This window comes from Lithobates pipiens, unplaced genomic scaffold (genome assembly GCF_037356315.1).
Source record: "Lithobates pipiens isolate NorthernLeopardFrog02 unplaced genomic scaffold, aLitPip1_a1.2 Scaffold_8, whole genome shotgun sequence".
NCBI classification, from domain to species: Eukaryota; Metazoa; Chordata; class Amphibia; order Anura; family Ranidae; genus Lithobates; species Lithobates pipiens.
In genome coordinates, this window is record NW_027507903.1 from 199,609,587 (window position 1) to 199,627,727 (window position 18,141).

Genomic DNA, 18,141 nt, shown 5'->3' on the forward strand with positions numbered 1-18,141 from the left:
ATAGAGGGGCAAATCCCTGCACCACTACAATGGCTGCATGGGCAATGACAGCTCATCACCTACAGAGGTAAGTACAGTGGGAATGGAGGGGTGGAAATGTAGGGAGGTAGATCACATTTTTTGAAAAGAACTACTACTCCTTTAAATATTTTTTTGCGTTGAATTCTAATGTACAGTCATGTGAAAAAAATATGAGTAAACTGCAAGGATATTGCTAACTTTTTCAACATAATTGTACACACAACCGTTTTCCATCAGAATAAACTGATGGTTTTTCCGGCCAAGTTCTGCTGAAACGGTCTTGCCTACACACAATCACACCAAAGTCCGATAGTCTAGAACGCGGTGATGTACAAAACGTACGATGGGACTAGAAAAAGGAAGTTCAATAGCCAGTAGCCAATAGCTGCCCTTGCACTGTTTTTGGTCCGTCTGAACAGCATACAGACGAATGGTTTTCCTGATAGGAATCGATTCTGTCAGAAAGATTTAAAATATGTTCCATTTCTAGGTCCGTCAGAATGTGAGAAAAAAAAAAAAAAAGTCCAATGAAGCCGGAAAGTCCGGCTGTGTGTACACGCCATAAGCCCCTACATTTACCACAACCTTAAATCCATAAAAAATTTGAATCTGGCATTCCAGATTAGGTGCAAATGATTAGTACCTGCTCTTGACATGTGTATTGCCATTATGCCAAGATCAATAAAGCTGTAGACCTCAGAAAGAAAGTTGTGGATACAGGTCTGGCAAGGGGTTTACAAATATCTCCAAATGATTTGATAGCAATCACTTCACTGTAGAGAAAATAAATCTACAAGAGATGTAGATTTGTCCGACTGGGGCCTGAGCAAATTCAAGAGCTTTGATGTTAAAACTCATCTCCAAGCAGCCCAAAATTTAACTGCAGTGTATTCAGAGAACACTTGCACTAGTTGGGGTCAAAGACCATTCATGTACAACCAGAAAATTACACAAATTCAAAAATTCATTACAGTTAGAGAAATAAAAAAAAAAAAGTGCGAAGCTGGGTCACCCAAAAAGGAGCAAAATCTTATTTTGGAGTCAAGCTGCACATGGATCATCATGTTTCTTGTCGCGGCTCAGACAGACTCTTATTTTATTCCAGGATTGAGATGGGAAGTCTGTCCCACAGCCAGAACCCATCAATGTATACTGTATTTAGCTGAAGCTACATGCAGTTTATACAGCGCTTAGAGTCAGTGCAGCACTTAGCGAGGGAACCTGACTGTCTGGACCAGCTTAGTCCAAACAAACCATTTCAAGTGACAGGAAACATGGAGATCAGCTTTACAATTGTTTAAATAACCTTTAGAAACAATTTTAGCAGCATATTTATAACATGGTGAATCTTACATTCACCAATCATTGCAGGCAAATCTTCCTGGTGCCTGCATTTGCAAACATTTCATTTTAAGATTACTGCCAAAAAAAGAAAGACCTGTGTTAAAGGTTACATTTTATTTTAAATTAAAATGGATCATAATATACTGAACTACTGTGTGCAATGGTATTGCACAGAGCAGCCTTGAACCTCCTCTTCTGGTGTCCCCCACCAGCGGTGTCTACTCCTCTTCTGTGTCAGCCCCGTAGCATGTGCTTGCTATAGAAGCAAACGTGCAGACTTGCGCCCAAGCCAGCGTGTGTGTGTCAACAGACACACATGCACTGGGTATAGGAAAGACTCACCCCCCATTAAAAATCATTTTTTTGCTTTGCAGCCTGAAATGGACAGCTTTTGTTTTATCCAGACGTATTTACTCAAACTTATAACATCCAAGTGAAAGATAGAACACCAACATGTGAGAAAAAAAAAATTCAAAAACAGAATCACTGAGTTGGAAAAAGGATCACCCCCTTGTGTCAGTATTTTGTTAGACCAGCCTTTAACCCGTTTGGCTAGGTCTCTACTAACTCTGCAATATTTGCCCACTCTTTGCAGAACTGCTCAAGTTGACTTAAAATTTGATGGAAACCATTTTCAGACTTCAAGTCATTCCACAGATTTTCAACAGGGTTTAAGTCTAAGACATGCAAGAACAATCCCCCTTTTCTCTGTCAAGTGGTGTGGTTATTTTTGCTGTATGTTTTGGGTCATTGTCATGTTGGAAGATAACCCTTCTGCCCATTGACAACTTTCTAGCAGAGGGGGAGCAGATTTTACTCAAGAATTTGATGGTATTTTGCCCGTCCTGACAAGTGCTCCAGTCCCTGCTGCAGAGAAAACAGCCCCATAAAACAGGACTATACCATCTCCATGCTTTACTGTAGGAATGGGGATATTTTGATGGTGAGCTGTATTGGATTTCCACCATACACATTGTTTGGTGTTGAGCCCGAATAATTATTTTTTATTCTCATCTGACCATAACACTTTTCCATGTGACCTCAGAATCTTCAAGGTGAGTTTTGGCAAAGCTCACTTATGACTGTATGTGGCCTTTTGAAGAGTTTTTTTTTCTTGCAACCCTCCCATACAAGCCACATTTGTGGACAATTTGTGATATTGTTGTCACATGCACTCTGTCAAATTCCTACAACTGCTTCAGAGTTGCTGTAGGCCTCTCTGACCAGTTTGGAGCGACGTCTTGATTCAGGAAGGGCATTGTACCAAATATCTTCCACTTCTTAATAGACTTCGCTGTGCATCGAGGCATTGATAAAGCCTTCAAATTTTTGTAGCCATCTCCTGACTTGTGCCTGTCCACAACCTTATCCCATTGACAGTGCCTTGCCACCCATAGTGGATTGCTTGCTTCAGTTGCACTGAAATGCTCCAGGAAAGCTCTTCATGCTGAGCTAATCAAAATTACCACAGCTGATCAAGGCTGAAAGTCAAATGGCTTTGTGTGCAAATTTGAGAATGATTAGCTACACCTGATTTTAAAATTTTTTTTTGGAGGGGTGATCCTTTTTCCATTTTTTCCCCTGACATGTTGGCGTTCTCTCACTTGGATGTTCCAAGTTGCAAATAAATACAGCTGGTTAAAACAAAAAAAAAAAAAAAAAAAAACGGTCTTCGTTTCAGGCTGCAAAGCAACAAAATGTTAATTTTAAATGGGAAGGGATTCTTTTCTATACCCACTGCAGTATGACTCAACCCTATCCCCTCTCAATCCTTACTGCATTTGATTGACAGCAGCAGGAGCCAGGAACTCGCACTGCTGCCTCTGAGCCAGTGAAAACAGAGAAAAACACTGTTACTCTTGGGCACAGTGCTGCATCGAGATCAGGCTCAGTTAAGTATATCAGTGGGTGAACTAATCTTCAACTTTTTTTTATCTTAGTGCAGAGAATGCATTTAACCACTTAAGGGCTAGCCTCGTTTTGGAATTTAGGCGCTTATATGTTTAAAACAGTTTTTTGCTATAAAATTTAGAGCCTCCAAAACATTATATATTGCTTTTTTTCTAACTCCCTAGAGAAGAAAATGGCGGTCATTGCAATACTTTTTTTCACACCGTATTTTCGCAGCGGTCTTACAAGCACACTTTTTGAATAAAAAAAATAAAAAAAAACATACAAAAACAATAAAGTTAGTCCAATTTTTTTTTTTTTCATTGTGAAAGATGTTACATCAAGTAAATTGATACCCAACACGTCACGCTTCAAAATAGTGCCCGCTCGAGGAATGGCGTCAAACTTTTACAAAAATCTCCGTAGGCGACGTTTTAAAAATTCTACAGGTTGCATGTTTTGCGTTAAAGGAGTTCTAGGGCTAGAATTATTGCTCTACCGATCGTGGCAATATCTCAGATGTGTGGTTTGACCACTGTTTTCATATGCGGGTGCTACTCACGTATGCGTTCCCTTTTGCGTGTGAGCTCGTCGAGACAGATCGCTTAAAACTTTTTTTTTCTTATTTTACTTAATTTTAATAATTTCACCGTAAAAAAATAAAAAAAAAAAAAGTAAAAAATATGGATCACTTTTATTCCTATTACAAGGAATGTAAACAAAAAGAAGCATGACAGGTCCTCTTAAATATGAGATCTGGGGTCAAGAAGTCCTCAGATGTCGTATTTGGACTAAAATGCAATAAAAAAAAAAAAATATATATATATATATATAAAAAAATATGCCTTTAAGAGCTATGGGCGGAAGTGACGTTTTGACGTCGCTTTCGCCCTGCTATGGTATGAAGACAGGTGGGGGCCATCTTAGCCTCACTCGCCTCCATACACGGGCACCAAGAGGACTCCTGCCGACGGCTCCGGTAAGCTGCCGAGGGTGCAGGAGAGAGGATGCCCCTCTCCCACCACTGATAACTGATCTTGCGGCGAACATGCCGCAGAGACCACCATTATTGTAAACACGACCGCCCCCTGTAAATAGGTTGTGGCAGCAGCTACTGCTGTTACCAAGATATCACTCGTCAAAATGCCGACGTATATCTACAGGAGCCGGTTGTCAAGTGGTAAAAATAAATAAATGAAAACCCCCAACCTTTAGCCTTTATGACCATTTAAAAAAAAAAAGTGCGTTTTACATCACAGAAAAAATAAATAAATAATAAATTGTATGAATGTATGCAGTCTCTACTGCCTGTCTGCCTATAAACGGCAGACGGGAAGCAGTGTCAATGTGGGTTAATGTACCTGTACGTCACCTCACATTGTGCGCTCCTGTGCGGCACACAGAGCGCGCATCTGGAAGCCGAGCGGTCCATTGTCACTTGATCATAGCGAATCACATTACTGCTGTGTCCGGGTGATAGGATGTTGTCTTACCATGTGATTATACAATACCAGCATCCTGATCACCGCCACACCTCAAACCAAATGCCCAGCTTCTTAGGGTCTCAGCTGGTCAATTTTAAGATCACCTAGTTTGTAGACTAACTTTCTTACAGACTAAAACATACTGTTGTGGGTTATTTTTACCCCCCCCCCCCCCCCCAAAAAAAAGCAGAATACATTGCAAATCTATCTTCATAAATTTAAGTCAAAGTTTTACAACAAATTTTTTTTTTTCAAAAATGTAATTTATATAGCAAAAAATAAACCACGTGGTGATCAAATACCACAAAAGGAAAGCGCTTTTATCGCAGTATCCCTTCAAAAGGTGTAAACAGAAAATATTGAAGTTTAAACTAGAAATGTGTCCATGATCAAAAATTGGAGAACATTTATAACAACCGAAACCTACCTATATTATCTTTCTCTTTACATGAAATAGAATAACAACAAATTTCTCGATCTTGAATAGCCGAAAGATTTCTACAAGAAACAAAATGATTTAAAGTTATTCAAAGTAAAAGAAGCATCATACAAAATTACATACCATTAAATTTTTTTTTAGATAGATAGATTTTATACATGCAGTGGGGATGGAAAGTATTCAGACCCCCTTAAATTTTTCACTCTGTTATATATTGCAGCAATTTGCTAAAATCATTTTATTTCCTCAATAATGTACACATAGCACCCCATATTGGCAGAAAAACAGAACTGTTGGCATTTTTGCAGATTAAAAAAGAAAAACTGAAATATCACATGGTCCTAAGTATTCAGAACCTTTGCTGTGACACATTTGTGCTGTCCATTTCTTCTGATCATCCTTGAGATTGTTCTACACCTTCATTTGAGTCCAGCTGTGTTGGAGTATACTGATTGGACTTTATTAGGAGTCACACATCTGTCTATACAAGACTTTTTTTTTTAAGAAAAAGTACCACCAGAACAAAAATTCTTGTTGAACCCCCATATTTGACCAAGCACACGGTCCATTATTTTTCCATCCTGGCGCTGTGGTTGATAAAGCACCCCTTTTTTCCTGGTTGTGCCAACTCTCAACTCGGGGCTGAGGTCTAAACTATGGGTGCTCCTCTTATGTGGAAAGCTAATGCAGCCATTTCATTCCCATTTAGCGCGAATATTGTATGAGTGTCCACTTTCTCTCACTTATTGGCATCTCCTCTTCCAGCCCTGTGCATCTCTTCCCTGTACACTGGAACTGTGTTCCTCAACTCTAGGCCTCAAGGCTCCCCAACAGGTCATGTTTTCAGGATTCCCCCCCCCCCCCCCCCCGTGAAACAGCTGTGGTGCTTACTGAGGCCGTGAAGCTGAACAAATCACATGTGCAAAATAATGGAAAGCCTGAAAACATGACCTGTTGGGGCACATGGAGGACTGGAGTTGAGAAACACTGCACTGTGCCGAGACCTACCTCCCTGCTATTTCGGGGAAAGCAAATAGAGTATTAGCTGGGGGAAGAGAGAATAGGAGCGCTCAAGTGAAACCAAGCACCGCCTGATTATGTGAAGTTGGCAGTAACTCTCACTCACCAAAATTTATTTCTAGACTTTGGCAGCTGGCACGTGTCACCTTTGATTTCACCCACGGAGTAATTTTCATTATAGCTTTTTTTTGTGTCAAATAGGTGTTCGCTACATACATTAATAGAACACATCACATTTGTCACACACGTTGTGGAACACATTTTTTATACATGAAATATATTTTTGTGTATTATATGCTTTTTATTACTTTTTCACATTTATACACTTACAGTACCTTAACAGTGCCAGATGCACTTACCCTTTAATCCCCCCCCCCTCCCCCTAATTAGCTGGTGGCCTGTGTCTACCTGGTGGCCTCTCCTCTACGTGCAGTCTGGCTCAACCAAAAATTACGTATGTCTCCCTTTCTGAACAGCATTGTTAAATAGCAGTGGGGTGAGGTGTCTAAAGCCACATAAACACTGCTTTATTGTAATCGCAGTTTCTCCTGACAGGAAATTGCGTTAAAACGCACCCAAGCCAAAGTTTTTCAACACACGTTAGAAATGCTCAAGAGCTAAATGCTCCCAATGCTTAGGCAAGTTTGATTTTTTTTTTTCTTCTGCCTCCAAGCATTGCCGCAACTAAAAACTTTTCAAAAATCCTGTGTGCGCACCTGGACACAAGATTGTATTAAGGGGAGGCTTAGGCGCCTATTTTTCTGCAGCCCAGTTCCTACGATTTCATGCATAGGTGGGTTGGCCAGCTGTGTTTCCATGTCCTATGCATGAAAACATAGGAACTGGAGTGCAGAAAAATAGCAGCAGGGGTCTGAGGAGTCAACATTTGAAATATTTGGCTGTAGCAGGACGCAGTTTGTTTGCCAAGGACTGCAGAGCGGTACAATGATGTGTCCTCAGGCAACAGTGAGGCACGGTAAAGGTTGCGATTACAACATACCAGCAGTCCATAGTTGGGGAACCATTTTGACATATCTGTAGTGTATCTTTACTTTTTCCAGGCCATTTGGGGGGAAAAAAAAAAAAAAAAAAAAACCTACAATCCTCTCCAACAAGGGTCAACAGCCACCATTAGGCTGCATCTACGGTGGCCTCAATGCATGCATGTTATTAAACCCCTGGTACTGACTTTACTTGGCCCATGCTTGGCAAAAGGTGGCAAGGCATTCTGGAGTTTTTAGCTGGGCATTGCGCTGCTGTGTGGTGCCATCCAGTGTGCTGCAATAAGTGGCGCATGACTGCATTTTATTGCAGCACACTGCATCGCACCTCTGGGCTAAGTTACAGTGTGAACAGAGTACATAGGAAACAATAGTTTTCTATGTGCCCTAGAGGTGACTGGCATTGTTCCAGTGCAGATAAATACCAGTCACTGCACAGTGTGTGAACAGGCCCTGAATGAATGCTTCCAAAAGGTTTAGAGGCTATAAAATTATTCAAATGCACTGTGGTCAAAAACTAGATTTTACCACACTAAAGTAAATCAGACTGGGCATCATAATGGCGATTTTACCCATAATACCAAAATATTAGTTTACTCACAGTTTTTCAATAAGCTGTTTTTCATCCAAAGCCCCAGGAAGATCTCTCTTGTTTCCAAGTACTAAAACCTAAATGCAAAGAAATGAACATATGAAACTTGTCACATCTGTACATTTACACACACACGGGATCAACCCACTAAAGCATACAGTATTTTATACACTAGATACCATAGGGTTCATAAATAAATGTTTTTACTCGAGAGTTATACAACTTTGACCTACAATTCACATTTTCCCACTTTAATTCAATTAGAAAAAGGAGTGAATTTTGTGAGAATAAAAAATAAAATGCACAGATTATTGCAGATAAAATAAAATGTGCATTTTTTTCCTACAGTAGCCTTCAAACCATCGCACCAGTGATCAGTTGATAGTAGGTACAATGTCAGGCTCCTGCACACTCTCTAAGTCAGTAGAGATCAACCCTGTCCTCAGGGCCCAGTAACAGGCCAAGTTTGCAAGATAACTGAAATACATCACCGGTAATATAAATTTGCTGCTCATCAGTATTCTAGTCTGCATCTCTCCAAGGTAATACATAAAACCTGGCCTGTTAGTGGGCCCTGAGGACAGGGTTGAGGACCACTGCGCTAAGTGAAAGCCCATATAGAGGTTGCTGGCAGAAAACTTGAGAAAGCTGGGAAGGAGGGTGGATGGGCTACAAGCGTGCTGATCTGCACAACTGCAAACTACAAGCTGGCTGCTGCGGTGGCAGACAAGACTTTATTCACAGATACCCAATTATAAAATGTGACAGCAGCTGCGGAGGAGAGGTTCAGGGGAGTGCTTGAAGAGGTTACACCCCAAATACAAGTGTAATATCTTCTAAACGTGAATTTAGCACTTAATACAGCTCTGTATCAATAAATCATTACATTTTTAATGTGATCTGCTGTATAGAGGCAGACTAGAAAGCGATGCAATACTAGATCAGGTGTGCTGCATGCAATATGCCAACAAGGAACGCGTTGCCAAGAGCAGAGCGCGGCTGACCGACCGCAGTAGTCACCTGTTGCTCCTTCTCTCCCATCAGTAACCTGAGGGGCACGGTGGTATTTGCAGCATATTCCAAAAGAACATGCTGCAAATAAGGCATATTGTCCTTTACCTAGCTGAAAAAAAAAAAAAAAAAAAAAAAAACATTCATGGCCTCCATTAAACCATCAGCCAATTTGTGTGCTTTTTATAAAGTATGTCAAAAAAAAAAAAAAAAAAAAAAAAAAAAAAAAAAAAAAAAAAAAGGTAGATTTACACATGGATTAGTCCATCATAGTACACCAACTCAAGGGACCACCTACAAATGTGTTGCAACACACCACTGCGCATTGTAGTATTCCCCCCCCCCTACACAGCATATCCCTTCACAGTACAACCGCCCAGATCTATTTTACTGGATAGCTGGGGGGAGCACCAAGCCAAAAACGATACCAAGTTCACGACTGCCACCGCAGCTATGAGATTGTTTTAACCAATTGATTTTTACAACGTTTATAGTTCGCCTATAGATGTCAAGTGGTTAAAAATGCAGCTAGCCCCCAAATCCCACCCCCCCCCCATCGTATGTGAATGCGTATGGGGGTACAATGTACCCCTAGCCATTCACCGAAAAAAGGGTAAAAAATAAACACTGTACACATGTTTTTAAAGTATTTTATTAAAGGCAGCTCCGGCTTCTCTTTCATTGTCTTCTCCCAATATTGACTCAACGCGATCTCCCGCTGTAATGCTGGGTCCGCCGTGTGGAATCACTTATACTGGCATGGGGCGGGTGCCCCCTGCTGATGTCATCCGTAGGCTCCACCTCTTTAGGACGTCACCACCCGATGCATGAAGGAACAACGAGGTCACAAGGGGGCCTCTGGATGATGATGGCAGGTGGCCCCGTCCCAAAATAAATCATTGCACACAGCGGACCCAGCATTACACCAGGAGTCAACGTGGAAAGAACAGGGGAGAAGACCTGGCAGAAGAGGGAGAAGAAAATCGAAGATACGCCAGAGCTGCCTTAATACAATACTTTAAAAACTTGTGTACAGTGTTTATTTTTTTGGACACTTTTTTTTGGTGAATGGGTAGGGGTAGAATGTACCCCATACTCACATAGGTTGGGGGAGCCAGGATCTGGGGACCCCCCCCTTTTTAAAGAGGGCTTCCAGATTCAGATAAGCCCCAGCCCCCCCCGACAACCACCAGCTAGGGTTACCAGGAAGAGGTCCTTGTCCTCATCAACATGGGGACAAGGTGCTTTGGGGTGGGGGGCCCCCTGCCCCAGAGCACCCAGCCTCCATTTTGAGGGCATGTGGCCTGGTATGGTCCAGGAGGGGGGGGGTGCTCGCTTATCTCCCCCACTTAATCTGACCTGCGTGCTTGAATAAGGGTTTGGTATGGATTTTGGGGGGGGGCCCTGCTTTTTTTTGCCAAGGGGGTTCGCCTTAAAATCCATACCAGACTGAAGGGTCCGGTGTCATTGAGGGTGGGGGAACCCCACGCCAAATTTTCTCATTTTGGCGGGGACCCCTTCAACAGCCTAAAGCACACAAGTCGCACCGAAAGTCAGATCATCATCAGACTTCTGGTGCGACTTCAAATCAATGGGCTCCCATGGAGAACCATTGATTTTGAATAGAGGCAGAGAAACACCTGATGAGGCTTAACGCTCTGTTTACAGCAGTAAACCTCGTTTAACAGCTTTTACCAGCGTCTGGCATTTTTTAGGACTGCTCTTGAACGCAATTTTAGGGTGTTCAGACAACAGCCCATAAACTCCACTGCTGATAAAAGCTGAAAAAACGTCAATGTGTGCACGGACACATAGGATAACAGAGTGGCGTTTATGGGCCGTTATATAAAAAGTGTGCAATTAACTTTTACACACTTATAGATAGTAGAATTTTCTTTTTACTTAACTGGATAGTTAATCGCTCTTTGAGTGAACGCTCTCCATTCTCAGCTCCTTTCTAAATCAACCTCAAAAAGTGAAGTGAAATGATCTCAGCTGACCAAAAACAGCCAACCCGAAAGGCGTTTCAACCCTTCCCTACACTATCCAAAAAACAAGTTTTTAGCAGTACATACACTTTAAAAAGACTGAACCATTACAGAACATTTTCAATTATACATATACAAAAATGCATCAATGCAATGTAAATACATTCAGAGAGTTAAAAATGAGTACAATAGATTTTATAGGAGATCTCCGCCATGTAACAGCATATGCCCATTTATAGGTGCATTATTCGTTTTGAGACCGATCCATAAACGTTTGCTATCTGGATGAAAAATCCTGAGTGCACAATTTGTCTACAAGTTGATCAAGTATGGGTTATGAATATCGTCTTTTAGGCATTACACAGAACATTCTGTTACTTCTTAAATAAGATGATAATGCAGGCAAGACCGGTAAGAGGATCTTCTCTATTTTTTTTATTTTTTTTCTTCAGTCTTTTGGTTTAAAAAAAAAAAAAAAACAATTCTTCTACCCTTTTAAAATGTAGACATTTCCCATAAAAAAATAAAAAGTAAAATAAAAAATAAATAAATAAATAAATACAAACACCACCTATAGAGAAATTTAGCATGGAAGGGATATGAGGCATATCGTTTTTAAGCTCAAAGAGGAAGTAAACTCATGGGTTTACTTCCTCTTTATCTCCCTGCAAAGGTAAAAGCCCATTATGTGCAACTTACCTGACACAGGAGCCAGCGATGTCACCGCTGTCCCCTGTAGTGCGGAGTGTCCATCTTCTTCCGGGTATCAATGCTCCGGCCACTCACAGCACCAGAACAGCGATTACATCACTCCCATGCATGCGAGTCACCACTAGCGGCATATTGCCGTTAGCAGTGGCATGCTGCCAACGGTGACAGTGCTCCTGCGTGCCGCTGTCTTTTAGTAAATATCTCCTAAACCGTGTAGGTTTAGGAGATATTTCTTGGACCTACAGGTAAACCTTAATCTAGGCTTACCTGTAGGTCAAAGTGGTTTGTAAGGGTTTACAACCACTTTACAACCATTTTAACCACTTCAGCTCCGGACCAATAAACACCTTAAGGACCAGAGGTCTTTTTGCAATTTCGCACTGCGCTGCTTTAACTGGTAATTGCGCGGTCATGCAATATTGCACCCAAACGAAATTTGCGTCCTTTTCTTCCCACAAATAGAGCTTTCTTTTGATGGTATTTGATTGCCTCTGCGATTTTTTTTTTTTGCGATATAAATGGAAAAAGAGCGAAAATTTTGAAAAAAAAAAAGATATTTTCTTCTTTTTGTTATAAGAAAAATCGAATAAACTAAATTTTAGTCATACATTGAGGGCAAAATTTATTCAGCCACATGTCTTTAGTAAAAAAAATGTTAATAAGCGTATATTTTTTGGTTTGCGCAAAAGTTATAGCGTCTACAAACGAGAGTACATTTTCTGGAATTTACACAGCTTTTAATTTATGACTGCCGATCTCATTTCTTGAGGTGCTAAAATGGCAGGGCAGTACAAATCCCCCCCAAATGACCCCATTTTGGAAAGTAGACACCCCAAGGAAATTGCTGATGGGTATGTTGAGCCCATTGAATATTTATTTTTTTTGTTCTAAGGGATTGAATAATGACAAAAAAAAAAAAAAAAAATTTTTTTTTACAAAAAGTTGTCACTAAATGATATATTGCTCACACATGCCATGGTTATATGTGGAATTGCACCCCAAAATATATTCCGCTACTTCTCCCGAGTATGGGGATACCACGTGTGTGGGACTTTTTGGGAGTCTAGTCGCGCACGGCACCCCGAAAACCAATCACCACCTTCAGGATTTCTAAGGGTGCAAATTTTTGATTTAACTCCTCACTACCTATCACAGTTTCGAAGGCCATAAAATGCCAAAATAGCACAAAACCCCCCCAAATGACCCCATTTTGGAAAGTAGACACCCCAAGCTATTTACTGAGAGGCACGTTGAGTCCATGGAATATTTTATATTTTGCCAAAAGTTGCGGGAATATTACAAACTTTTTTTTTTTTTGCACAAAGTTGTCACTAAATGATATATTGCTCACACATGCTATGGGCAGAAGTCAAATTACACCCCAAAATAAATTCTGCTGCTTCTCCCGAGTACGGGGATACCACATGTGGGGGACTTTTTGGGAGCCTAGCCACGTACGGGACCCCGAAAACCAAGCACTGCCTTCCGGATTTGAATATAAAATGCTATAAAAAACAAACTAACCAGAGTCACCCGTAACACTTATACGGTGATCAGTGGTGAAAGGGTTAACTAGGGGCAATCAGGGGGTTCGAATTTTTATTAGGTAGTATATGGGGGTCCCTGGCGCTATATAAAAACCTGACGGGGAACCTAAATAACTAACTGGCTAACCAGCGTCACCAGTGACACTTATACTGTGATCGCTGGTGAAAGGGGGTGAAAGGGTTAACTAGCTGCAATCAGGGGGTTAAAACCATTATTGGGTAGTATATCGGGGTACCTAGCGCTATAAAAACCTGGCGGTGAACCTAAAAAAATAACTAGCTACCTAGCGACACTAATGCAGCGATCAGAAAAACGATCGCTTAGTGACACTGGCAAAAGGGGGTGAAAGGGTTAACTAGCGGCAATCTGGGGGTTAAAACCATTATTGGGTAGTATATCGGGGTACCTAGCGATATAAAAACCTGGCGGTGAACCTAAAAAAATAACTAGCTACCTAGCGACACATGCAGCGATCAGAAAAATGATCGCTTAGTGACACTGGCAAAAGGGGGTGAAAGGGTTAACTCTAGGGGCAATCAGGGGGTTAAATCTTTATTGGGGGGTGATAGGGGGCTACCCTGGACCTAACACTAACTGTCCTGACAGTTTTTACTGTCACAACTGACACTGAATGCATTGATCAGTAAAGAAATGATCAATGCAATCAGTGACACTGTGACTGGGGGGGGAGGGGGGGCGGGGGGTTTGTGTGCCTGTGTGTACCTACATGTCAGTGTAGTGTTGGTGCACACTTACTTTTACTCTTCTCCTCGTAGTCCGGTCAAAAAAACCGCCCCGAGGAGAATGACATCACTTCCTCCTTCCTGTGTAAACAATACACAGGGGAGGAAGCTTCTCATTGGCCAGGAGCGATCCAGAGGGGGTGGCCGAAAACCAACGGCCATCCCCTCATCACGGAGCGCTCCTGGACCGAATCGGACCGCCGTAAACAGCGGGAGGGGGTCCGATCGGACCCCCCACCCGCTGGAAGGCAATCACGTAGATGTACGTGATTGTGCCTGCCTGTGCCATTGTGCTGACGTACAATGGCAATACGGCGGTCCTTAAGTGGTTAAAGGATGGAAGAGAAAAAAAAAAAAAAAAAAACGCATTCATATCACTTGAAGTTACAACCAAAGACGTAAATGTATTTTATTAGGATTTTATGTGATAGACCAACACAAAGTGTCACAATTGTGAAGTGAAAGGAAAATGTGAAAAGTGTGGCGTGCATTTGTATTCAGCTCCTCTGAGTCAATAATTTGTACAACCCCCTTTGGCTGCAATTACAGCCGCAAGTCTATTTGGGGATCTCTACCAGCTTTGCACATCTAGATAGGGACATTTTTGCTCATTCTTCTTTGCACAATAGCCCAAGCTCTGTCAGATTGGATGGAGAGCGTCTGTGAACAGCAATTTTCAAGTCTTGCCACAGATTACAAATTGGATTTAGGTCTGGACTTTGACTGGTCCATGCTAACACATCAATATGCTTTGATCTAAACCATTCCATTGTAGCTCTGGCTGTATGTTTAGGATTGTTGTCCTGCTGGAAGGTGAACCTCCACCCCACTCAAATCTTTTGCAGACTCTAAAGCCCCATACACACTATCAGATTTTCTGCCGATTTTTTCCTTCAGATTTTCCAAAACCATATAATATGAGGTCAAACCTTAGACGTTTCAGTTTCTATGCAATCCGGCAGGCCCTTGTACTACATCGTTTTGGTAAATCTGAAGACAAAAATCAGCAGAAAATCTGATAGCGTGTGTGGGGCTTAAGGTTGCTTTCACACTGGGGTGCCAGTGGTAAAGCTTCACCTTAGTTTTTGGCCACTAATGGGGCACTTTTGACCCCGGCCAGCGGCCGAAAAAGGGTTAAAACAACCCTGCTGGTGGCTCCCATTCATTTTAATGGGCAGGAGAAGAGCGGTGTATACACCGCTCCAAAGATAATGCTAGCAGGAGTTTTTTTGTTTTTTTTAAAACGTCTTGCCAACGCATTGCCTCAGTGTGAAAGCACTTGGGTTTTCACACCGAGACTACAGGGGATACGTTTCAAGTGCTATTTTTAGCCTGAAAAATGCCTCAGTGTGAAAGGGATCTAACAGATTTTCTTCTAAGATTGCCCTGTATTTGGCTCCAACCATCTTCCCATCAACTCTGACCCACTTCCCTGTCCGTGCTGAAGAAAAGTATCCCCACAACATGATGCTGCCACCACCATGTTTCACGGTGGGGATGGTGTGTGCAGGGTGATGGGCAGTGTTAGTTTTCCACCACACATAGCGTTTTGCTTTTAGTCCAAAAAGTTCAATCTTAGTCTCATCTGACCAAAGCACATGGCTTCTCAAACTGCAAACGGGACTTTCATGCTTTCTTTCAACAACGGCTTTCTTCTTGCCACTCTTCCATAAAAGGAAAACTTTGTGGAGTGAACAACTAATAGTTACGTTTTTGGTTGTAACATGACAAAATGCAGAAAATGTCAAGGGATATGAATACTTTTTCAAGGCACTAAGTAATAATCAATTACTTAGACAATAAATTGGTCAGGATCTATTATTGCACTATTTTTTTTTGGTCACTGGAAAAAAGCGCACGCGCGCACACACACACTTACACATTTCTTTATTAAAAGGGGCTTGTGAACTTTTTACCTCTTCCTAAACTCATACTTTAAAAGTACTTTTGGTTTGTAAAGCCAAAAACAAAAGTATATTCATGTCACCAATCTAACCAAAGTGATTTCAATTCTAAATTTTTTTTTTTTTAACCACTTCAATACAGGGCACTTCTATTCCCCCTCCAGGCCAATTTTCAGCTTTCAGTGCTGTCACACTTTGAAGGACAATTACACGGCCATGCAACACTATACCCACATTTTCTTCCCACATATAGAGCTCTCTTGATGGCATTTGAGCACCACAGGGTTTTTTTTATTTTATGCGGAATTTTTTTTTTAAAAAAAAGACCGAAATTTCTGAAAAAAAAAAAAAAAAAAAAAAAAAAAAGAAGAAGTGTTTGTGATCAGCTGTGACTAATGTCATAGGCTCTTTACCACACAATCGGAGATGTGGTGTGTTGGAGCGACAAAGCACCACTGGTCGCGCGTTATATCCTGCTGGACGTAAATCCGCTATATGCTGGTAGGGAAGTGATTACAAGTAGTTCTAAAGGTTGAACATTTTTTAACCTGATTGCATTCCCTACATTAAAAGGTAATATCGTATTTGTATCGCCCCCACGCAACCCAGTACTGTGCCCATTGGCAGTGGCTCTCTGCACTGATAAAGGCAGCAGTAGGAGCCTTTGGCTCATGCTGCCATCAATCAAACAAAGTCTGTCTGTCTAAACAAAGACGACAGATTCCAGGAAGTATATACTAGATATCTTCCCTTAATTTAAAATTACCACAGCTACAAATAATGGGGGTGGGAATAGTTTATCAAAGTCATTTCATCAGTTTGTGGTGCTCAGATACAGTTACATTGCCACTATAAAATGTGGTGGCTGCATTGGTTTTCACTTTTAGGCTTTTCTTAGATTTTTACCTGGTTATCCCAGCAACACTTCCTGTCCTAGGTTGGCTCCTCTATGGAGTCACCCTTGAAATGCAGCATTATTTAAAGAGGGGGTTGTATAAGTGACTAACAAAAGCTCAACTCCAGACAGACAAACACCTACAGAAGCAGTTTTTTTTCCCTTTTGTGATAAAGATTTAAAATAAATAGATGTTGACCGTTCTAAGCACCCCTGTCAGTATTTAAAGTAAGCTGAAAAAAAAAAAAAAAAGCAAGGAACCCCACCCGACATACAAATTAAAGGGGGGAACAAATTAAAGACTGGATTAAAAAGGGCAATGACATTGGCAGGATAGCAGCATGCAGAAGTGCTGTGAACATACCCAGGTTTACTGTTATCATAGCTTAAATTAGTAAATCACTCCCTCTAGTGGCGAGAAGTAGCTCAACAGCACTTTAAAGTGATACAGGTTCAGAAAGCGGTTTTTGTTGGGGGGGGCACAAGTTACACTTACCTGCCCTATGCAGTGCTTTTGCAAAGCAGCCCCAATCCTCTTTCTTGGGTCCCTTGTAGGCTCTCCTGGTGCCCCCAGTGCCTCTAATTGAAAGCAGCTTGCTATGGGGGCACTGGTGTGTGCTCGCTCCTGAGCCCCACTCTATGCACCCATAAGACAGAGCTGCGGCTCGGTCCACCCCCTGCTCTCTCCTCATTGGCTCACTTGCTGTGATTAACAGCGGCAGGAGCCAATGACTCCCGCTGCTGTCTTAGCCAATGAGGAAAGAACCTCTCATGTACATAGTGGGATTTAGAGGGGGCAGCAGCACACAGATGGTTTACCTTCTTGCATAGAATACACGACGATCTACAACCTTAAGCCTCTACAACCACTTTATTCCTGCTCAAGTCTTAAAGTTAAATTTACTCCATTGCTTGAGGAACATATTTATAGAAACTTTGCATTACATACAAATTCCAACATGATACCAGGAAGCAGCTGGGTTCAAATAGTATCCTTAATGCCATGCTATTTAGAATGTTCAGAACATAATTAAAGTACAACTGCAGGAAATTTCAAAATCATCCCTTGCAACGAGAACACTCCCCGGCAGATGCCGATCTCTCGCACTCGATCAGTTGATGGTCCCTCAGAGTCATACAGTTCAAGGCAGAGCTATAGGCCTTGCATTAAATTTTGATGATCTTAGACTGCTAGAAAAAATGGGAAAATTATGTTGCAGGGATTAAATTCTTGCGATTCAGTGCAGCCCCAGTGAAAAAGGGATAGTTTTTAAGTTGGCCACAATTGGGCATTATTAGCTTCCTTTTACCCTTCAGAGAACTAAAACAGCCAGATTGAATGTTTTAAAAAGGGTGGTGGGCAAGTCTTCTACCAATGCCTATAGAAGAGTTTTCATACATATCCAACCCAATTTCACTTAATAACAGGGTCATACAAACTGCTTCATCAGATTTATTATACCCCAGGAAAGTTACAGTCCTCGGGTTTTCATATCCTTCTGTTTTAAAGTCTGGCAAGAAGTAGCCCACTTCCTTCATACCATCTGGGA

The 18,141-nt window shown here is 41.5% G+C and overlaps 1 protein-coding gene across 1 annotated transcript in view; it reads right to left on the reverse strand.

Annotated features, from left to right (window-relative positions):
- Positions 1-18,141, reverse strand: part of LOC143963064 (ADP-ribosylation factor-like protein 8B-A) — a 59,451-nt gene that overhangs the window by 3,671 nt on the left and 37,639 nt on the right. Inside the window, exons 5-6 of the mRNA XM_077472614.1 lie at positions 7,801-7,868; positions 5,167-5,237 (exon numbers count right to left, since the gene is read on the reverse strand). Of these exons, the coding sequence (XP_077328740.1) occupies positions 5,167-5,237; positions 7,801-7,868 (139 nt within the window). The remainder of the gene's footprint in view (positions 1-5,166; positions 5,238-7,800; positions 7,869-18,141) is intronic.